Source organism: Sardina pilchardus, chromosome 7 (assembly GCF_963854185.1).
Source record: "Sardina pilchardus chromosome 7, fSarPil1.1, whole genome shotgun sequence".
NCBI lineage: Eukaryota > Metazoa > Chordata > Actinopteri > Clupeiformes > Clupeidae > Sardina > Sardina pilchardus.
The window spans coordinates 16,550,228-16,573,601 of record NC_085000.1 but is presented as its reverse complement, the minus strand read 5'-3'; the positions used below and the strand labels follow the sequence as shown (position 1 = coordinate 16,573,601).

Sequence of the window (23,374 nt, the reverse complement as noted above, 5' to 3'; positions counted from 1 at the left end):
CTCTGTCGCCAACACAACCATCTCTGGCATCCTGGACCAGGGATAAGCTGTCATGCTGCACTCTCTATAATCAAGCCTACAGCTGGAGGTTTTGTCTTTGCCACAGGCCTGTTACTATTTTCACAACGTCCCAGTAGCGCTGTGTTTTCAAATCTATTTTAACCACAGCCAAGTGTCTGACTTCAGTTTGAGGACTGCTTCTTTTCTTATAGAAATCAGGTGCTATGCTACTGTATGTTCTACTTCTAATGTGAATTGCTAATGTTACACAAAACTGAAAAACACAAAAACAAATAGAGAACAGTTCAGAACCTGCTGGCCTGAAATGTCATGCTACTGAGTCCACCATTAGCCTCCTGGTCTGGAACTGAAGGATCAATAAACTCTCGGCTGGATGTATGACCCCTGCAGCTTTAATGTGTGCATAAAAGTTCTAACGAACACAGACCATCACCATAGTAAAAAACGCGAAGCAACGTTGCCTTGTCGCCATAGCAAAAAATCCAAAACAAACGGCGTTATCTGCATGCTTCTCTCCTCTGTTTGTGAGCTACAAGTTCTGTTTTCGGCGTTTGGAAGCCAGAGCACTCTGGAGAAGACCCCTACTGATCATTCCAGTGCTGCAGCTGGGCCCAGGATTGGAGGTCACACAGGGATAAATACCAGATCCTTGAGGAGAGCTTCTTCTCCAGTTGAGTATTTGTTACTAATGTAAAATGAACTCATAACACGACTGCATTTTTTTATCGGGCTGTGCTCCTTGGGCTGGTTTTTGGTTGGTTCAGTGTTAGTATGGTGGGGATTTAGGGCATAACAAAATACACTCTGACAATGATTTGTGATTTGTAGAAAAGGTTTGTCTGTCCAGTTCACCCCTGATGTCATCCCTGTCTGGGAAAAGCATGAACTCATCCCCCCGTTGGTCATCCATTGTGTGACGTGTCTCCTCTCCTGATACGTTTTCTTCACTTTTTCCATCTTATGTGCCTAAAGTTGCATTGTTGCTTGGTTCTGACAAAGGCTCTTGCTGAATTTATCAGTTGGACTATCTACTGTACATGCATATTTTATGGTCAGTATTGATTTGTTCCGGCCTTAACACAATTAGAAGTGCAGAACAAAGAGAAGGACTGATGCAGCATAGTGGGCGTGCGTGGAACAGGCACAGACACCGTTTTACTGAAAATCTGCTTCAGCAATGTTGCTACTCATGTTTCTCTACATTTACCATATTTCCCGTTATGCTGAAGAGACAATAGGGAATGGTCATGTATTGGATTGAGGGCGCAAAGATTCATGATTCTGTGCTGCAGCATTTCAGTAACAATAGCCCATATGATGCTGGAAGCCATATTGCACACAAAGTAGGTGGAAGTTCAGTGCATTGTACATTATAGTCCTGGATATCCCAGAGAACTATTTCCAACAAAATGATGTTGGACGAGTATGGACACAGTGGAATGTTTGAAGCAGTGTTATGGAAACCATAACAAAGTCTTCCAAGTACATGCAGTACAAAGCCTGTAACCATGGCACACTTAGACATGAAATCCGTCCTCCGTTGGTGTGAACCCTTGGGGTCTACGGCAGTGTCAGCTTGCAGGCCTAACTTACAATACTTGTGGTATCTCAATGACACATGCAGGGTGCTCTCCATAGCTAATTACTACCCAGCTTCATCCCACATCTGTCAGTCAAAATACAACTGCTGTCTGTCATCACCTTCACACTTTGATGTGGTTATGTTTTAACATTGTGAATGCTCTGGACATACTGTACGACATCACTATCTTTAATTAACCACGTGGAGTCGCAGCAGTGGAACACTCCCATAGGATGACGGGACATATAGGGATTTGTCGCAGGACAGTTGAGACCCTGAGGAAGGGATTCATCATACTCTGTACCAACGCCCCCCTCCCTGCCCCACCCAAACTCATCTCTCTGCAGCCCCCGGTTGCCCAGCCCCCATGCGGTCATCCAGGCTTGGTCATGTGCCTTCCAGATAAAGGCAACTGATGCAAGCTTGTGCTAAACCTCTAGGATACCGATGGGGGTCCAGGCAACTCTGCTATTCATCGCCTAGCAACAGCAGCAGCCCAAGAGGAGGGTATGGGGGTTGGGTGTCGGTAAACTTCTGCTCTATTTACCATCCAAGAGTGGGTCACCTGACCCTGTGCTATCTCCCATATGCTGAATCACCATCCTTAGCCTCAGGTTAAATTCAAACCATCACCAACCTAGATGGATGTAGGTCTCTATTGTGTAAAGATATGTTAGCTTAGGCTTACATTTTTCCTGATACACACATTATGCCCAAAGTAAATACGTGGATGAGGTCACAGCAAATCCGATGTGAAAACAAAAATCACCATGTAGTATATTTCCCTCATGACAGAAGCCATATTTGTTATTTGATCCATTTAAGATAAATGTTTTTAGCAGTACAGTTCTGAAGTGCTCGCCTTTTGATAAATATTTTTTCAGATTTAGCTGATGGATGACTTCCTTATTTGTTTTATGGCAAAGGAAGCTGCAGCTGCTGTAGGAGGAAAGCTTGGAGGTGTGTGTGTGTGTGTGTGTGTGTGTGTGTGTGTGTGTGTGGACAGAACTGGTTCCTTCAAAATCATATGTACTATCATATGAGTGTGCTAACCTTCATTTACCATATGTATCAACGCATAATTTAAAGAACAGCATACACAATCCTTTGCATAACTATGAAAGAAATAACCATGTAACAACTGCATTACAACCAAAACTGAAGTCGCAGACAGGACATTTGGGTGAGGTTGTCTAGGCGGTCCTTAACAGAGAAAACCTGACTGCATCCAATAGCATTTTTTAGATGTTATTGGCAGGAAGATCTTCCACAGTCTGACCAATAAAATGTGAGAGACGCAGTCGCCAGGGCGACCCCTATATATACACCGACTTCGTGTGCCAGACATCTATTCTTCTTACCTCGACCCCTCACTGTCGAACTGTAAGAGAAACCAGACAAGAGATTCACCCCACCCTTATTTAAGAACAAGATCAGAATCAAAAATGGTAAGAATATTATTCATCTTATTATTTGAACGATGCATAAATTCTATTTCGAGTCTACCATATTTGATACACATTTGTAACTTATCAGGACTGGTAAATGAGACAGAAGGCAAATATGAGTCTTATTTGTGTGTAATGATAGAATATAATAGATCTCTCAGGTCATTGGCTAGGTCAGAACGAGGAAAACGCAGCATCAGTTCTTTCAAGACGTAATTCATCTTTTAAAAATGTGCGTTTTGCACTGTGTTGGCTACGTGGCTTGTGGAGCAGTCTGAGGCGAAGAGTCTGCACAAATGTGATGTGAATAAATAATCTGGTTGTAGCCGGTCCGGCTATAGCCTACTGTCAGCACGTCGTATCAAACGTTACGATTACTTGGTAAATGCTGATGACATGTCCATCCCTCTCCTGCATCGGTGCTTGCGTGCTTACCACATCGGGCGTTTGGCGCATAACATTATTTCATTATCATAATAATTTATTTTAGAATTAACCCGTCACAAAAAAAGTTAGGGAAACCTTAGCCCTAGGTTTCTTATTTCAGTGTGTGAATGCAAGTATCACTTACTGTGCAAATCATAAAATATTAATATGGTAGGTGACAATCCATTCGAGGACAGAGACAAATATCACTAAATGCTATAGAGGTACTTGCATCAATAGATGCTTATGGAGGGATTTATGCTATGGCACCGCTGTGAACTCAGCCCAGAGAGCCATCAAAAGTCCATTTTCAATAGCATACAGCACTTGAGGGGAAAAAAGACAGACAACCCTTTAGTTGGAGTAAATATGTAGCTTCTGAATATCTGTGAATTCAATTGTGTTTCTGAATATTTATGAATTAATTAGTAAACATATTTCTCCCTTTCTTTACAGCGTGAGTGTATCTCAGTACACGTGGGTCAGGCTGGCGTCCAGATTGGCAATGCCTGCTGGGAACTCTACTGCCTTGAACACGGCATCCAGCCGGACGGACAGATGCCCAGCGACAAGACCATCGGAGGAGGAGATGACTCTTTCAACACCTTCTTCAGCGAGACTGGTGCTGGAAAACACGTACCCAGGGCTGTGTTTGTGGACCTGGAGCCCACTGTGATCGGTAAGAACACCTCAAATCAGAAATATCACATTATTGTACAAACATTTTAGGTGTGGGATTTTAACGGATTACTCTGATACATTAATGGTGTATTTACTCTGGCTTACTCAGATGAGGTACGCACTGGGACCTATCGCCAGCTGTTCCACCCAGAGCAGCTCATCACTGGCAAAGAGGATGCTGCCAACAACTATGCCCGCGGTCACTACACTATTGGCAAGGAAATCATTGACCTTGTACTGGACAGGGTTCGTAAACTGGTGGGTATTCAAGGCCAGATGCATGTCATTATGGTCTCATGTTGTTTGTAGTCATCAGTGATATCTTGAAGCCCTGAGTGTTTAAGAGATATACAAAACATAGTATTTCAAAGTTTAACAGTCACAGAATCTATTTTCATTCACTTTTGTCAGATACTTACTGTACTCTCACTAATATAATTTAATTTTCTGTCCTTAGGCTGACCAGTGCACAGGTCTGCAGGGCTTCCTCGTCTTCCACAGCTTTGGGGGCGGCACTGGCTCCGGCTTCACCTCCCTGCTGATGGAGCGCCTCTCCGTCGACTACGGCAAGAAGTCCAAGCTGGAGTTCTCCATCTACCCAGCCCCCCAGGTGTCTACTGCCGTGGTGGAGCCCTACAACTCCATTCTGACCACCCACACCACCCTTGAGCACTCCGACTGTGCCTTCATGGTAGACAATGAGGCCATCTATGATATCTGCCGCAGAAACCTCGATATTGAGCGCCCTACCTACACAAACCTCAACAGGCTCATTGGTCAGATTGTGTCGTCCATCACAGCCTCCCTCCGATTTGATGGTGCCCTCAATGTTGATCTGACAGAGTTCCAGACCAACTTGGTGCCCTACCCTCGTATCCATTTCCCTCTGGCCACGTATGCACCAGTGATCTCTGCTGAGAAGGCATACCATGAGCAGCTCTCAGTGTCTGAGATCACAAATGCTTGCTTTGAGCCAGCCAATCAGATGGTGAAATGTGACCCCCGTCACGGCAAGTACATGGCCTGCTGTCTGCTGTACCGTGGTGACGTGGTGCCCAAAGATGTTAACGCTGCCATTGCCACCATCAAAACCAAGCGCACCATCCAGTTTGTGGATTGGTGTCCCACTGGTTTCAAGGTTGGCATCAACTACCAGCCCCCTACTGTTGTCCCAGGTGGAGACCTGGCCAAGGTGCAGAGGGCTGTGTGCATGTTGAGCAACACCACTGCTATCGCTGAGGCTTGGGCCAGGCTGGATCACAAGTTTGATCTGATGTACGCCAAGCGTGCTTTTGTGCACTGGTATGTAGGTGAGGGCATGGAGGAGGGAGAGTTCTCCGAGGCCAGAGAGGACATGGCCGCCCTGGAGAAGGATTATGAGGAGGTTGGAGTTGACTCCATTGAAGGTGAGGGCGAGGAAGAGGGAGAGGAGTACTAAACTGCAACACCAGGTACCCAGTCAATGAGAAGCTACAACAAATGTTTACCAAACTCGGAAATAGCCCACGCACCAAGCATTCTTATTCTGCAGGTCATTGCCTGACAACAAATAAAGTTCCTGGTCTTACAACATGTTCTGTTTGTGTGGTGTCTTTTCTTATAACCTGAAATCAGAAAAAGTTGGGATGCTTTGTAAAATGTGAATAAAAAAAAGAGTGTTTTGATTCATAAATTCAAATGTCAATCTTATATTTAATGGAGAATAGTTGAAAGACAACCTATCAACTGTTCAACGCATCAATTGTATTGTTTTTTGGAAAAAAATATGTTAATTTAGAATGAAATGGCAGCAGTTGTTTCAAAAAAAAGTTGGGATATGAGCATTTTACCACTGTTGCTTCACCACTTCATTGGACAATATTCTGTAAATGTTTATGCTCACAGTTTTCCTGAGCCATACAATCATTTTCTTTACAGAAAAAAGGTCTGTGCCATCTGAGGTTCAAAAGGCTGTTTTCATCCAATTTTTTCAGCTTTGTTTTTCTCTTGATTCATAATGTACTGTAGATGATGAAATCCTTAAATCTGTTTCAATTTCATGTTCAGAAACATTAATCTTCATCATTTACTTCAAGAAACATTAATCTTCATCATTTGCTGAATACCTCAGTCTTTCAGGGATGCTTTTTTTTTTTATCCCCATCCATGGTTCCAGTTCACTTAGTCAGTTGTGAAATGTTCCTTCTTTTGTTGTCTTCATCATTTCACAATTTATATCCAGCCTTTTTGTTGACCCTGTCCCAACTTTTTTGAGACATGTTGCTGGCATCAAATTCAAAATCTGCTGATATTTTTTCACAAAATAGTCTCATTTACAGTATCTCATTCACCAGTTCATATGTTGTCTTTGAACTATTCTCGATTGCATATGATTGCCATGAATTGAAAATTATAAAGCATTATTTTTTATTCAGATTGTATAAAGTGTTGTAAATAACCAGTTAACCTGGTAACATGTGATCTGGAGATTCAAGGGAGATGTAAGTAGATTTCTCACATGATTTGAACAAGCACATGACATACCACAGTGGGACAGGCAGCAATATTGAAGTGCAGCATGGACTTTTCACTGGCCTTAGTAAATGTACTAAAAACTACTAGCCTAATTATCTACACATTTTGTCTGTATTTCTGATGTGGGATAGGTTACATTTTGCCAGACACCACCTGACCACAGCATCAATCTACTACTGTACCTTATCCAAAATGGAATGTTATACGATTGAGCCAAATATTGGCATATACTTCAAAATGAGCGACTACATTTTAGATACAGTTTGGCTAATGCTGGTCCAACAATGGAGCAGAAGTGGCATGATGCCACTAGGGTCTAATGTATGCAAATCTGCTATCTGGGGCATTGCTAAGACCAACCAAGTGTGGGATATACTGTAGCATGATTGCCTTAATTTCAGAGACTAGAAATAACTTCTGATGTTAAATGGACAACTGGGGGTCTCAGGACTGAGCAAGGGGAGAATAGAGGAAGAACAATGAATGCACTTTTACTGTGTAGAGGAGTTTAGTCTACAAGACAGAAACGAGAGGATCTGCTGGGTGTTGAACATTTTGCCTAATGCACTCAATGCAAATGAGGAGTAATGTGAAGAGCCTTTGTAGGGCTGTTGTTAACACTAAAGCAACACCTGCAAAAATGGGTCCCTGGTGTTTTGTCTAAAATCTATAGCAGACGTCCACAGACAAGATATCAGAATCTGAAATCTTGTCTGTGGACGTCTGCTATAGATGTTGATAGGCTATACTGATTTCCAATTCCAAATGATAAAGATATAAAAATATATATGTTATATATGTTTTATGAACAGCTGGCTGTTCTCAACTCAGCGACCAGGCTACTCGATTCCGTATGATGGCAACCCCAAAAATACTGATGTTTAACATTTGGACACACACATGCTCACTTACGTCTGTCTCCATCCTTCCTGATAGTAGCCTACGAGTGGCACAGCAGCATATTGCAAAGTTATAACTCGAAAGTTTGAACGAACCAATAATCTGCGGTGTCGAGGCTGTCATCAGCCAATCAGACAAATCCATCGTGTCCCTGTCTGCAGAGCCCGCCTCTGCGTGACGTAGGGTCGAGCGCGACTATAAAGCAGCCCCACCCCAGACAGTCATTCAAACTTCTCACAAAAGACTCTTTAAAAGTCGTAGTGTGAGAGTTATTTATCAGCAACCTCATCCCTCCAATCAAAAAACTTAAACATTTGAAAAACATCAATATGGTGAGTAGCCATTTAAAAGTAATTTACTTTTTATCACCAACGCACAAAAGTTAGGATTTGTACTTGTGTCGCCTACCCTTTGGACAATGTACAGTTTTCAATGCAGTGTTAAGAAAATGTATTTAAATTCTTTTTTCTTTTTTTTTCAAAAAATCTGTTTTGCTGACACATGTTTAGAAAGTGTAGACCGGTGGAAACTGAAAGTGTGAGAGTATCAAATCGAGCCTATTTTTATACAGTAGCCTATGCCAGAACTGTCCAAATTAAATTATTTAGGCCACCCAATCTCGTTGCCTAATTATAATAAAGCATTTTAGTATTTCACACTAAAATGATCGTTAAACGATAAGATGGTTCTTTTCTGAAAGAAAATTCATGACATTCAAAACGGGTGCTGAGGCTGGCCAAGTCGCGCTATCGACTAATTTCCGGCTGAAGGCAACTAGTTAAACTGGTCACGAGACTGTAAGTGGGTCATTCCTCAAACCCCAAACTAGGCAAAATGTTTACATTTCATTCATATGTTTAAAGGTTATGTATTGATCATTAAGTTACTTCACAGTTATTTTGACGAGTTACGGAAAAGAGAGAAGAAACGTCTTTACTGGGATGACTAACTTCCACGTGTAAGCTGCATTCCAGCGAGATGACGGGCAATGGCAGGCAGCTCGTTCAGTGTCTCATGTCGCTTTGGAATACTTGTCTTGATATCAATAATAATAATGATTTAAAAAAATGAATTAAAAAGAACATATTTGGGGTTTTGATTACATTTAGTAACTAACTTCCAACATTTGTTATTGCCTATTGAAAATTTAATGTAGGCCTATGATATCAGCAGATTAGCCTGTGCAAAATGTACAGTTATGTCATTTTATGTTTTGGGGAACTGTTTGCAGTTCTATTACTGTAAAAAAAACTATACGGTCGTGGTGGATTGGTCACAAGACCTATAGGTTTCCTCCCTTTCCCTTATAATGTTAGGCAGTTAAGTTGGTCTCCTTTTAAATTCTATTTGGGCCTATCCTTATGGATGGAAGGAGGTGCTAAACTCACTTAATCACTACATGTGGCTTGCAAGTGGCTCACTGTTATTTTAACCAAGCTACATTTTAAAACATATTCTTCTTTACAGCGTGAGTGTATCTCAGTACACGTGGGTCAGGCTGGCGTCCAGATTGGCAATGCCTGCTGGGAACTCTACTGCCTTGAACACGGCATCCAGCCGGACGGACAGATGCCCAGCGACAAGACCAGAGGAGGAGGAGATGACTCTTTCAACACCTTCTTCAGCGAGACTGGTGCTGGAAAACACGTACCCAGGGCTGTGTTTGTGGACCTGGAGCCCACTGTGATCGGTAAGCCCAGATCTGTTTAAGTAAGTAAGTAATTTTTTTATTCATATAGCTCTTTTCGCAGACAGGATCACAAAGTGATTCACAAACAAGTGCATGAAAAAAATAAAAGCATAGTAGCATAATAGTAGTATTTAGGCAGGTTGTTGGAATTGCTCAGGGTTCTCACTCACATACTGTAGTTAAAGCTTTTATAACCTAGTATGGTTTTCACAGATGAGGTACGCAGTGGGACCTATCGCCAGCTGTTCCACCCTGAGCAGCTGATCACTGGCAAAGAGGATGCTGCCAACAACTATGCCCGTGGTCACTACACTATTGGCAAGGAGCTTATTGACTTGGTGCTGGACCGTATCCGCAAACTGGTAAGAGCCCTGTGCTCCAGATTTAACCATTTCAACCATGCTGGTTTATCCCGCCCCCACTTTACTGCCTTGGATTAATCAGTTGATATTTCTGAAATGGGCTATATTGATTGTGTTATAGTCCTATGTTTATTTATTCCTTTTAGTTTATCTTCTTTTATATTCTTTATTATCCTTTTATTAATTTACGTTATTTCCATTTCATTTGTCTGTTCTGTCTGTGTCTTGGGCTATTTCCATTTTATTTGTTTGTTCCGTCATGTAAAACACATTGAATGACTATTATGTATGATAATGTGCTATGCAAATACATTTGACTGATGGCCTAATATAAACTCATTCATTCCCCAGGCTGACCAGTGCACAGGTCTGCAGGGCTTCCTCGTCTTCCACAGCTTTGGGGGAGGCACTGGCTCCGGCTTCACCTCCCTGCTGATGGAGCGCCTCTCCGTCGACTACGGCAAGAAGTCCAAGCTGGAGTTCTCCATCTACCCAGCCCCCCAGGTGTCTACTGCCGTGGTGGAGCCCTACAACTCCATCCTGACCACCCACACCACCCTCGAGCACTCCGACTGTGCCTTCATGGTAGACAATGAGGCCATCTATGATATTTGCCGTAGAAACCTCGATATTGAGCGCCCGAGTTACACCAACCTCAACAGGCTTATCAGCCAGATTGTGTCGTCCATCACAGCCTCCCTCCGATTTGACGGTGCCCTCAATGTTGATCTGACAGAGTTCCAGACCAACTTGGTGCCCTACCCTCGTATCCATTTCCCTCTGGCCACGTATGCACCAGTGATCTCTGCTGAGAAGGCATACCATGAGCAGCTCTCAGTGTCTGAGATCACAAATGCTTGCTTTGAACCAGCCAATCAGATGGTGAAATGTGACCCCCGTCACGGCAAGTACATGGCCTGCTGTCTGCTGTACCGTGGTGATGTGGTGCCCAAAGATGTTAACGCTGCCATTGCCACCATCAAAACCAAGCGCTCCATCCAGTTTGTGGATTGGTGTCCCACTGGTTTCAAGGTTGGCATCAACTACCAGCCCCCTACTGTTGTCCCAGGTGGAGACCTGGCCAAGGTGCAGAGGGCTGTGTGCATGTTGAGCAACACCACTGCTATCGCTGAGGCTTGGGCCAGGCTGGATCACAAGTTTGATCTGATGTACGCCAAGCGTGCTTTTGTGCACTGGTATGTAGGTGAGGGCATGGAGGAGGGAGAGTTCTCCGAGGCCAGAGAGGACATGGCCGCCCTGGAGAAGGATTATGAGGAGGTTGGGGCTGAAAGCGTGGAGGAGGATGAGGAGGGCGAAGAATACTGAGCCGTATTTTAACTCTGTCTAATTTCCCTTTCCGTTCCTACTGTCTTTTATATGTGTCTTGTCCCACTGTCTTGCCAAACTTTAACCGGAAATGGTCTAATGACAATAAAGTTGAAGTCTAAACAACCTTTGTCCTTGTTCTGTTGTCTTAGTATGTGAACCTTGAACTATTAGCTATGTCTGACAGAGTACACACACACTCACCATTTACTTTATTCCCGGAATGGGTCTATGGACATCTCAAATGATGGACATACAGCCTATAACGGTGTCCCTTACACCAGCTCAAAGAAGGGTTTAAATAATTATTCTGTAAGATCATCGCAGATGGCAGAGTGAAGCATAAGGACATGTGTAAAGTCATTTGGCATATTTTACTCACTGAATACGGCCATGTTCTTATCTAGTGTATTTTAGTAGTGGCGCCCTACAGGGCACTATTTAGTAGATGTAGTGGATGCCCTCTGCTGGTAGTCTTGTTCTTTACAGCATGTGAAGGCTTAAAATCCATCCACTGCAACTGTAGTAGCAGCTTTCATTAGTTAATGTAATAAATACACTCAGGTTCTTCCAGGAAGCCAAAGCTCTATGTTGACTCAGGCAAATCCTGGCTGTTTTTGTTCAATAAATAAAAATTCTGTATTGAACATTAATTTAGCTAGGAATGCTTATAGCTACAGCTAATTGTAGTGACCAAAATGTTTTCATGTTCCAAAATGTGTACATTTGCATTGCCAACAAAAACACAGTATGTTTTATTGATTTGTGAGCAATTGATTTGTTAAAGGGTTCACATTTTTCAAAAGGGAGAACGACAGGGTTTTTGCAGGGTAGGTAGATTAATCTTAATGTAGCCTACAGTGTGCCGCACAATAGCTTTGCTGGAGATGTTTCACTGCAGCAGGACTCAATCTTCATGTTCCTCATACTGTTGTAGGCCTAGATAGATAGATAGATAGATAGATAGATACTTTATTGATCCCCAAGGGGAAATTCAAGGCCTATGTTCCTTAAACACATACATTAGTGACCTCTAAAAGCTCAGGGGTCCTGGTGTTCAAAGGCAATGCTTTATGAGATAAAGGCATGGCTTGTTCAAACAGGACAGCAGAGATGTGACTGACTTCAAAAGAAAACATGTTTTGATGTTAATTACTAACGCTATTTGGTATTTCAAAAGTGACCACAGGATGGGGGAATTGGGCTTTTGTTGTGGGAACAATGCATCACTCCATTGTCAAAGTGGAGGAATAGGATTTTGGGAGACACAGGTGTTTGTAGTGCTCAGAGAAACCACATGCCCTGTAGCCCCATCTGGTGTTGTGAGAGTGATGTATAATATTTACAGTATTACCATGCACAGTTAATCATAATGAGGCGCCTTACATGGTGAAATGCTGAATCAAATGCCAGGGCTAAAGGCCATAGGCAGAAATGGCTTAGACCTCATGCTTTTTCCATTTCTCTAAGCTATACTTCTGGCAACTGTGGACTATGTACAGCCATTATTAGAAGTGTGACCACAAACAAAACTGTTAATTACTGTATATGAGCAAAGTTGGCAGACAGAGGGCAGTATTGAGCCACTTTAAGGCCTCGCTCCCACGGAGCCCCACAGTGCTGGAGTTAGGGTAGAACAGCAAGTCATTACATTACTCATCAGCTACTCATCAGCAGTGCTGATGGCAGACTTCTCTACCAGCTCATTGCTCACCTGTCTACAGTTTACCTCATGGGTGGCCATGGTCACGCTATATCTCCATGGCAAGGGTTAACCCTATGGCAACGGGAAGTTTGGACAATTTTAAGAGCCTTGCACTAATAGCGAGCCTTATATTATATATGTCTATAATATGGCCCAAAATATCTAACAGCACTCTAGCTGTTCCATGGCATCACATATGAACTTCTTGAAGAAGCATGTCAATGATGAACACTATCCCAAATGTACAAAAAAAGTGGAAAGCAATGTAACTGTCTTCAACAAACACACACTCTTCACACACTCGCCTGGGTGCCCCACCAGGGCCCAGGCGCACACATACTGTGAATGCGACGAGTGGCCCTCAGTCCGGGATAGTGCGCTTGTCATGGCATCTGTTCATATGTGCTGATTTGTTGTGTAAGTGAAATATGTCCCTGGGTGAGAGCTCCGCGGGCGGGCGGGCCGGCGGACGGACGAGCGAGGCGAGGCGAGCGGCGTTCCCGCGTCAGTCTAAAATAGGGACGGTATTCCTGCCCCGGTCGCAAGGGGCCCGTCTGACAGGTGGCCTGTAAAAATACTGCCTTTGTTCCAGCGCCCCGCAAAGCTCAGACAAACAAATCAGACCTCTGCTAATTGCCTTAAATACTTCAACATAATGAACCATGTCATTATCAGTTATAAAGAACTGGGCATGAAAACCCCTGGCACTGCTGAAGTTAAGTTTAACATGTCCTGTTTGGAAAGGTTTCTTGTGAGGAAGTCGTTGAAGTGCAAAAAAAAGTTCAGTGCAAAAATCAGTTAAGTTTGAGCTGAAAAATAGTTTTATTTCAATTTGACTGATGCAAAGCAGAATCAGAAATAAATATCTAGATGACAGGCTTCAGTGAGGGCCTCAATCACATCCAACCTACAACTTGGGGCCTTTTATCAATGTGACCACAGGGTTACATGAAGATAAAATAATTAGCTAAACAAACAAAAATGTCTCTACACTGGGATGCTGCCAGCAGATTAAAACATACAAGTAAACATCCATAAATACACATTTTAGTTAACAAAAAGGTGAAATACAATTATTTGAGTGAACATTCACACCTGTAACATAAATTTCAGCTGACACAGAGATAGCCTTCAAAAACATCTAGAAGCCCAATCAGTGGGATCGTAATGATAGAGTGTGTTAGTGTGTGTGTTTGTGTATGTTCATGTCAGTGACACTCTACTTCCTACAGCGCAATAATACCTGAGGTTCTAGCAGAGATTTAGTTTTTTTTTCTAAATAAAATCCAGTGGAACTACAGAGACACGCTGCATAAAGTCACAGAGATTTATTGGCTGATTGAGTTCGGCTAAAGTCAAACTTCTGACCCTGTTTGCATCGTTGTGAAAAGGGTACGAAAACACTCCTTCAGAACAGCATGCACACATTTGAAATATGGGACAGTACGTTAATGGATTCCACAAGCTATCGTAGATGTTTCTAACAATCACATATTTTTAGATGCAAAATGACCAAATGAGCAAAAAAAAAAAAAAAAAAAAAAAACATAACAGCCTCCAACAAATGAATTCATATCTCTTAAATATTCTAGTCTTTTTTCAATTTTCTTTTTTTTTCTCAGTCAATTTTCATGATTAATTAACCACCCCAAAAAAACGAGACATTTTTAAAAACTATCTACAGAACAGTGAGATTAAATCTGATTCTTCTTCCCAACCACAGACACCTACAGTACAGTTGCAGTGCTGTGTTCAAATACAACCAGCAGACACACATTCCATGGCACCAACTCAAACAGCCCTTTCACATGATCTCAAATGACACAGTGCCAGGTTTTGCCCTCCTCTCTTCTCCGCCATTTGCTCTGTCAAGCATCCCTCGTATGGAACTTCGGCTCACAGTCAGACAAGTGCAAGCAAGTCACGTTACAAATCAGTACATTTCATAAATACTACAGCATTCCGTCATGACCAACTGAATTCATGGTAAAAAGTGATTTCTGCCACCGTGAAAGAATAAGCGATTTTACTCTTTCCTGCCGCTAAAATGCAACGTGCAAAGATCAGATCAAATCATCACAGGTGTGACACTCTGAGCAGCCTACCAGTGAAATTAGCAAACTCTTTAAGACATTTTGCTCAGGACATGTACAGTTACAGATAGATAATGTTTGGATATTACTTGAAAACAGAAACAATCCAGTGACATAAATAATATATCAATAGAGAATACTATTCTTTTTCTTTGATGTATTTGGCATCTTTGTTTAGGTTTTATAACATAATTTTGTTTAATTTCATGAATTTTCATTAGACTACTTCTCAATTCTAACACAAAGAAAATCAGACAACCATCAAAACATCTTGATGAATCTCAGGTATAGGTATTCTGTAAAGAGCTCCATTTTCTGTATCATGAAGTAGATCCTAGATCTCCATTTGATCCACTCTAAGAGCGCTTTACCGAAACCCCCTTACAGCCAGCATCTCATCCAGACCAACAACACGGCTTTCCCAACTCCCTGCTGCTTACTGCATCCTCTCACAAATAAGGCCACATCCTCTCTCCACGCGAGAGCAGAACAGCGAGGGAGACGAACGTCCTCGTTGGGTGGGGGTGGGGTGTGGGTGTGGGTGGGGGGGAATAACTGCTCTTGGTGGCTGGCGGGCCAAGCAGCTATCTTGTATGTCTGTCTGTCTGTCTGTCTGTATAGGTCTTGCCCGTGAGTGGCAGAAGACGACATCGGTGGCATCGTCCACTTTCAGGCGGAGCTCAGAGTGGACTGCTCCAGCGGATCGGCCGTCATCCCTGGGCAGCAGCCCACCTGAGCGTCAGGGAAGAGTCTATGTTCACAATGGTCCAGCGTAAAGACAGAGGCCATGCTCCTCCTGCTTCTCAAGCACCACACGGGTGGAGAATCTTGGGGTGGAAAAAAAACAAAGTCGAATTTCAGAAACATCCATCAGAAATATCCATCAAAGATCAAGCTGATTGTAAGTTCAGTAAGTAAGTAAGTAAGTCAATTTTATTTATAAAGCACATTTACACACAGCATTAGCGGACCAAAGTCCCTAAAACTGACAGCCTGTTATTGGCCAAAGTCTCACCTGGGTTTGCAAGGCTTCAGGAAAGGATGTGTACGAACAGTATGGCTAGTCCGATATTCAGCAGGATGACCATACATATCATTATTGTATTCGGGCCCTGGGGGGAAATGAAGGTGAAGAAAAAACACATTTGCACATATCTCTTTTTTTAACTCAAAACAATCCAATTCATCATCAATCAATCAATCAATCAAGCAACTAATCCTGAAAACTGAAAACACTGTGACACACATACAGTACACTCGAAATGTCAGTGGCCCAGTAAATTCAGCTCCTCTGACGTACGGTGCGTGTGGCACAGTTTACAGGAGCCAAAGTGGCCAGGCGTCTTAGCGCTCGAGCATTCCGCAGGCGGCTCCATGTCCCCGCGGCCGTGAGCGGAAAGACCCTTGGCCCTCTCAGGGCAGCTCAGATTCAGCCACCGCTGCTCCGCTCGGGGGCAGGTGTGTGTGTGTGTGTGTGTGTGTGTGTGTGTGTGTGTGTGTGTGTGTGATCTAAAGCGCCCTGGGGCAGCTAAGCTCTGGACCTGTCTGTACCTCACACACACACACACACACACACACACACACACACACACACACACACACACACACACACACACACACACACACACACACACACACACACACACACACCAAGACACTCCATCTGATAGGGTTTCAGGGCATATGGGTGAGGGAGGGGGCATGGAATGTCTTGAGTGATTGAGTGTTTGTGAGTGCGTGCCTGTATGAGCAAAGGCAAGGAGCTTGCTTAAGGACATATTCATTTCATACCTGACTTATACAGCACGAGTTAAAAGCATGAATATGTACTACCATGAATACAAGAACTGAGATTATGCGACTGCGCAATAGAGGTTGCAGACTAAGATCCGATAAATTGTGTTCAGATTGTGCAGAAGTGGTGAAACAGCTCTGTCTGAATACATAATTATGTAACAACTAACAAGGCAATTTCCTCAGCTGCCACATAGTGTGGATTCCACGCACTTTTGCACAATGACAATAAAGTTGAATCTAATCCAATCTGATAATGTGGATTCCATCTTACAGAGCAGACACCCAGTGAAGGGTGGAGGCATCCATAAACTCATAAATAAAATCATGCTAAATAAAGATATCTGTAATATACTGTAATATAAACCATATTACAGTAATACCATAGTAACTGCTCCCATCTACAGTATAAACCTCATAGCTGAAGACATTTCGCAAAATCAATGTGTAACGGCTAATAGTGTCAATGTCAATGTCAATTTATTTGTATAGCACTTTAAAAAACAACAACAGTTGTTTAAAGTAACGGCTAATAGTGGGGAAGTTACGGGTACAGTATGTTCTTTGGGTGTGTGTGTGTGTGTGTAGGCTTGCACTGCCTCCTACTTCATCCTGCAGTAGGAGCTCCCTCGTCTCGCTGGGCGTCTTGATCACAACCTTCTGTCGGACCTCCGCCTTGGGCTCGGGCTTGGCAGGAGCCTTGGCCGCGGCGCGGGGGGCCACCGCTTTGGGCTCGGGCTCGGCTTTGGGCGCGGGGCTGCGCTCGCGTCTCGGAGAGGGCTTGGGCGAGGGCCTGCTCTCGGCGACGGACGGCGCCCGCGGCCTGAGGTCCGACGAGGGCGGACGGGGCTCCGGCGTGGGCGCTTTGAGGGAGACTTTGGAGGCGGGCCGGGAGGACGGTCCAGGGGCTGGAGCCTCTTCCTCCTCCTCCTCCTCCTCTGTGGGTGGGGCGGGTGGGACGGGGGAGCGTGACGGTGTGGGGGCCTTAGCGGCGTGCGGTGTGGGCGATGGAGTCGGGGCAGCAGCTGGAGCAGGGGAGGGCGCGGGGACCGGAGACGGTGTAGGTGCCGGAGCGGCAGCCGCAGCAACAGCAGCAGCGGGAGCGGATTCCGCCGCTTTGGCCCCGGCGGCCATCTTCTGCAGGGGCTGGATCTCCATGTCCGAGCCCTGTTCCGCCTTGTTGCTCTGGCGACTGGGGGTGCGCGAGGGACCCTGGCTGCTGGCTGGACGCTCCTCCGCCGCTGCAGGGGGCGCCACGGGGGTGGTGGGCCGGCTGCCCTGCCTGCTGCTCCCGCGGCTGCCGGACGCTGCTTTGGCCTTCTCGCCGTTCCAGGCGCTGGGCCCCAGCAGGTTGGGGTCCTCGCGGGCGGCCGCCAGCTCCGCTGGGCAGGGGGACGGGGTGCGGGTGCGGACAGGGGCTGAGGCCGGCCGCAGGCCGTCCAACGGGCTCTCCGGCGGGGTGGGCGGGGACTCCTGTCCGAGCGGCTCGTGCAACATGGGGTCAGCATGCTCGTTCCTCTCGGCGATCTCCTGCAGCGCACGCTTCTTTAGGTACTCCGGACCTGTGGACAAAACAGGATTCACATGAGAGTCTTTAGGTACTCCGGACCTATAGACAAAACAGGATTCACTTGAGTGTACAGACTCAGTGCACACTTCTTCCGGCATTCAGGACTTAAGGACATTAACAGGATTCTAAATGCTGACTAATGTGCTAAATAGACATTTGTCTTATATTAGGTCACATAATCTATACAGTAGTTGGACATTGTATGTGTTACTGCTAAATTTTCACATTTTTTCACATCACGTTTTTTTCAGCTTTGTGCCATTTATCCAAGGGATATCAGTGTGTGCATAAAAGTGGATCAAACTTTAAACATCAGCTTCAGTTGCAAGGCCCCATATATGATGCACTTATGTATTTGTGCATATGTAAGTCTAAACACTTCAAACCCGAGTCCAACATGGGAAGTGATAATTATGAACACCGTGCACTAAACTCTGAATATAACAGCGATCCGACTCGGACACTAATACCCTCATTATTGACACGGATGCTTTTCTCATGACACTGATCCTGCGGCAGCATCAGAGATGACTGGATGCAAAGGGCATGAGATTGGAGATGTTTCTAGCTGATTAGAAGAGGTGGCGGGCGGCTCAGTATGTTTCAGGCCATTAGGATGTGCAGACAGCGTTGGATTTGTGGAGACTAATTATAATTGAGCTGGTTTGCTGACTATCTTTGCGCCTCATATCTCTCGTCTCCTGTAAGTGTTTCCTTGTAAGGCTGTATGGACGTAATTGGCCAATCAGATCTACAAATAAAGTCAAGTCAAGCACAGTATGAGTACATTTATAGTCTGGATTTGTAACAATGACACATAAAACTACCAAAACCAATAGAAAGGTCAGATAAGTGAGTCACATATGATGCATGGTCCTTTCCTGTTTTCCAGTGAATTATTTCATTCCTCTTGCTGAAGTTGTCAGAAAACTCAACTCTATTTTTGGCTGTGTGTGTGTCAATGTTTGCTATTTTGAGTTGTTTCCATGGAACTTCTCCTCACTATGCGTGGGTTAGTATTATTCACTGTTCATCTTGGTATGTGTGTGTGTGTTTGTGTGTGTACAAAATATAATGTACCTCTTCTCTGGTTCTGGTAAGCCTCACACTCTTGAGTGATTATTTTCTGGTTGTTTCTATTTGGATCCTCTGGCTTCAGCTATGCGGCTCTTGGAGGAGCTCTGGTTACATGCTGCCCCCCGACGACTGCTCCTGGAACAGTCGCACCAACCTCAAGCACGATCCACACCGCGGTGCTTTCTAGAACCCTTAACGGCAAGCGCTGATCCCAGAACTGGCGCGGGGGGGATAATGTGTGAATGTGGGGGTCAGGGGGTCTAGTGAAGGGGAGCTGGCGCTGGGGACCCGGAGGCAGAGATCCGATCCTTTGCCCCGGTGAGAGGCGCCCTTTTTTAGCCCCGGAGAAGGTGACTACCCTTGGGGGTGAGCTCCACCCCAGCATCCCAGGCCTGAGTCAGCAGCAGATATATCCAGCAGTATCAAGGTGGGGCAGTCAACACCTAGCCAGACCCTGTGGTGCTCAGTGTTCAGTGTTCAGCCCCAATGGTGTTTAGTTCATATTTAGATTGTGTTTCAATACAGTCATAGTTTACAAAACGCTTTTGCACACCTCTTTTGTAGGGACAGGTGCGTCGGAATAGGTTACCCAGTTAAACTTGTGAAAGAAAATCCCGCACACTGTCCATTACGCATGCATATTTATTTATAACGTTTCGGAATTATTCACCTGAGGAAGGTCTATGACCGAAACGTTGTAAATAAATGGACAGTGTGCAGGATTTTCTTTCACAAATACAGTCATAGTAACATATAGTATGTTTATATCATTCTATTCTCACTGTTTTTCTATGCTTTTGTTGGGTGTTGTACTTGAAAGCAAAGATTAACCGGAGTCAAACTCCTTGTTTGTTTATGCAAACCTGGCCAATAAAGCTGATTCTGATTCTGATTCAGTTATGGCATGAGGTCCATTACTATTGACTGTTTTCACTCTTCAAGTGTTGATGTCTGGGGAGCATATCATACGGGGACCCGTATACATGTGTCTGATGTGTGAGCAGGTGTTTACTGTGTGTGTTTATGAGCTCTGAGGCTAGACCCACCTGGCTGGTAGAAGGATGGGGACAGTTCCCTGGCAACCACCCTGGCGATGCTGGACTCCTGGTTGGCGGCCTGAGCAGACTGGTCGGCGGCCTCACCCTTGGACTTCGCATGGTTGGTCCTGCATTTACAAACACAAGTGTATTTGTCCATGTCTACATGTAAGCGATTATATTTTGGGCAGATATACAAAAACAAATGGAAACATGAGTAATGTGATATACTGATCTATGAGACTTTGCCTGACCCAATTCAAAGTAAGACAGATGGACTAATTTATGAGCAGTAGGGGGTTCAGTTGACAAGTGTTCTTCAGTTGACAAGTGTTCAGTTGTCAAATGTTGTACAGTAAATGTTGATTAGTTGTTTTGTACTGGTATAGTGCTGGTGTTGGCTGTTGGCAGTAGATTTTACACGGCATGGCTAAACAGGCCACAGTGGGACAGTTCTCATTTTCAATAAAGTAATTCCATGCATAGGAATGGCTAGCTTCATGTGACGTCATGTCACTGCAGAACAGGTCTCATTTTTTCCCCCAATAAACTAATCCCATGCACAGAAATGTCTAGCCTGTTTAGCCATTAGCCATTTTGTCCACAAGAAGCTGACTGCTGCCTACTGCACAGACTAATTGTGTACTATTTTACTGTAACTGTTGACTCAAGGTCAAGATGGAATCAGACACAACTCAATATGAAACAAAACAAAACAAAAGTTAACAGTTCCCAAAAAAGTCACTACAGTACTAAAAAAAGTGAACAACTAATTCCCATCACGTCATGCCCATTTCAATGAGCATTCACAGTGTTGTCTTTTCTGTTTTACTCTTCTGTGTTGCCATGTCCAAGTTCTAGCACAGTGCTTGTGTCCCGCAAACAGGTGTCTGCAGTCTCTCATTCACTGGTACAGAACATTACTGGCAGGCGCTGAGCAATGGCACAGTTATATAACAACTGGCACCCCAACCAGGGTGACGTCACAGGAAAACACTGACATCATTGGCCTACAGTAAGTGACATCTCTAGGGGACGGTAAATTGTCGACGGATATAAAAATGGAACGCACGACGCATAAACAAAACTAGCTGAAATAACACCCAGAAGGGTTGAGCAGAAAGAGAGAAAAAGAACGCGCAAATATCTCAAGGGACGTCGCTGTTTGCTCCTTAGGACTCCACAGACCAGAAATCAACGGGAATAAAACTCTACACGGCACACAAACACGCCTCCCGTGTCCCTGACAAAGACCTCTTTAGGGGGGGTAGACTTTTATGAATGGCACATTTGGCTGTAATTAAGAGATGAACGCCCGTCTCTTTACCCCTGTGAGGAGGCCCACTAATGATTTTCCTTGAGGGCCGAAAGACACTCTCCTGCCCACAGCTGTTCCTCTGGCAGAGCTCCACCCAAAACGCCAAGACGTGTCCGTTCGCGTCGCTGCCACTCCGCTCCGCGTGTGGAAAGATACCTCAGCAGTTGTCTGCTCTATAAAAAGCTCCCGGCGAGGCGAGCGTCCGCAGCGCTCCTGAGGGCCTGTAAGGGACACCAGCAGGAGCCCGTCGTCGGCCACTAAAGGCCACCCTGACACAAGAGAGAGCGACAGAGTAGCTCTTACAGCGACGGACACAGAAAGAAGAGCCTGTCGTGTGGATACTGACAGTATGTGACCCTGCGGGGGGGGGGGGGGGTTGTTGGTTGAGAAAGGTTTTTTTTTTTTTTTTTACTGCATCTGCTGGAAGACTACCTTACACTCTCAAAAATGATGTGTTGGAAATAACACATGGATGTGTTTACTGTAGGTAAGGACAACACAGTGGGCCCCAGCTGTGGCGCAACTGGCTGGGGCACCTTCACCGCACGCCGGCGACCCGGGCTCGATTCCCGCCCCGTGGTCCTTTCCGGATCCCACCCCGACTCTCTCTCCCATTCACTTCCTGTCATTCTCCACTGTCCTATAACATTAAAGGCATAAAAGCCCAAAAAAAAAAGAAAAAAAAGGACAACACAGTGTGTGTTGTTTTGCAACACAAGTTGCGCTATTTGTTACACAACATGTGTTGAAAATAACACAACTTGTGTTGGAAAACAACACGTGACGTCATGTCCTTACTTAAACACATCGATGTGTTATTTCCAAACACGTCATTTTTTGGGAGCATACTCTTGCAATCCACAAACCACAAGTCCTCTCATTGACAGTGACTCTACTCCATCGATAACACCCTCACCAACACTAACACACCTAAAGTTGTATATTTAGTGACACAGGGTACAAATGTCCTGTCATTCCTGGCCAAAACCCCCCTCTCTCTCACAGTAACCAGAGGGCCAGCTTGATATACTGTTACTGACTGTAACTAAGACAGAGCATTCCATACCACGACCAATAATGACATTACGACAGACGCACGGTTTCGCTACAATGAAGACAGACAAAGCTTTCCTTAATGGTATGTCCAGAGCCATATAGATACAGAGTTGCGACAACTATATTGTATCTATATGGCTCTGGGTACGTCTAATCTAAAGGAGCAGATCACCACGGAGACATAAACATTCCATCTGTCTGCTGCAGGCCAACATGACTGCATTAACTTACTGTATACAGTGTACAGTGCATTCGGGTACCCACTTTTACCACCTCTACTACTGCTAGTCACTGCAATCAGGGAGAGAAGCAATGCCAGAAAATAGTCAGATTTATGTCTTCTGAATTAGCGTGTCCATATTACAGTAATTGACTTTATCCAGCCACTGGGTGTAAGCGATCTCAGTGGTGAATATCTGGGCCAGCTTATTTTCTTCACTGATGCTTGTCTGTGTGTGTGTGTGTGTGTGTGTGTGTGTGTGTGTGTGTGTGTGTGTGTGTGTGTGTGTGTGTGTGTGTGTGTGTGTGTGCCAGTAGTACATATTCCTATAGACAGCAGGAGAAATATTCCAATATTCCTGACGGACTGCTCCCTGTGCCTGACGAGGCCGAGGGGCAGCAGTATATTCCTCATTGATAAAACCCCCTGAGCGTCTGACACAGCAGTACAGTAGATGTGCCCTGATTAAGACTATACTCTCTGAATGTCCAGGCCAGCTTTATTCCTGATTGAGATTACCTCCTGAATGCCTGGTATGCTGTAACGCTAGCCGC

General features: G+C 44.6%; 3 protein-coding genes across 4 annotated transcripts in view; 2 read left to right on the top strand and 1 right to left on the bottom strand.

Moving 5' to 3' along the window:
- The first annotated feature begins 672 nt into the window (after positions 1 to 672).
- LOC134087436 (tubulin alpha-1A chain) lies at positions 673 to 5,732 on the top strand. Of its 2 annotated transcripts, none has more exons than XM_062540931.1 (4): positions 673 to 691; positions 3,934 to 4,156; positions 4,268 to 4,416; positions 4,616 to 5,732. In XM_062540931.1, exons 2-4 carry the CDS (start codon positions 4,036 to 4,038, stop codon positions 5,594 to 5,596), a joined length of 1,251 nt encoding a protein of 416 aa, XP_062396915.1. In that variant the 5' UTR covers positions 673 to 691; positions 3,934 to 4,035; the 3' UTR covers positions 5,597 to 5,732. The 2 variants fall into 2 exon arrangements, with proteins under 2 accessions (XP_062396915.1, XP_062396914.1); XM_062540930.1 differs by lacking the exon at positions 673 to 691 and adding an exon at positions 2,968 to 3,051.
- Positions 5,733 to 7,767: 2,035 nt separating this feature from the next.
- On the top strand, positions 7,768 to 11,076 carry LOC134087435 (tubulin alpha-1C chain-like). Its single transcript, XM_062540929.1, has 4 exons — positions 7,768 to 7,904; positions 9,040 to 9,262; positions 9,476 to 9,624; positions 9,976 to 11,076. The coding sequence occupies exons 1-4, from the start codon at positions 7,902 to 7,904 to the stop codon at positions 10,948 to 10,950; spliced, it is 1,350 nt and encodes a 449-aa protein (XP_062396913.1). The 5' UTR covers positions 7,768 to 7,901; the 3' UTR covers positions 10,951 to 11,076.
- A 2,377-nt stretch (positions 11,077 to 13,453) lies between these two features.
- jph2 (junctophilin 2) overlaps positions 13,454 to 23,374 on the bottom strand; it is a 21,373-nt gene continuing 11,452 nt past the window's right edge. Inside the window, exons 3-6 of the mRNA XM_062540928.1 lie at positions 20,236 to 20,354; positions 17,149 to 18,104; positions 15,764 to 15,860; positions 13,454 to 15,575 (exon numbers count right to left, since the gene is read on the bottom strand). Coding sequence (XP_062396912.1) covers positions 15,780 to 15,860; positions 17,149 to 18,104; positions 20,236 to 20,354 — 1,156 coding nt within the window. The 3' untranslated portion in view covers positions 13,454 to 15,575; positions 15,764 to 15,779. The remainder of the gene's footprint in view (positions 15,576 to 15,763; positions 15,861 to 17,148; positions 18,105 to 20,235; positions 20,355 to 23,374) is intronic.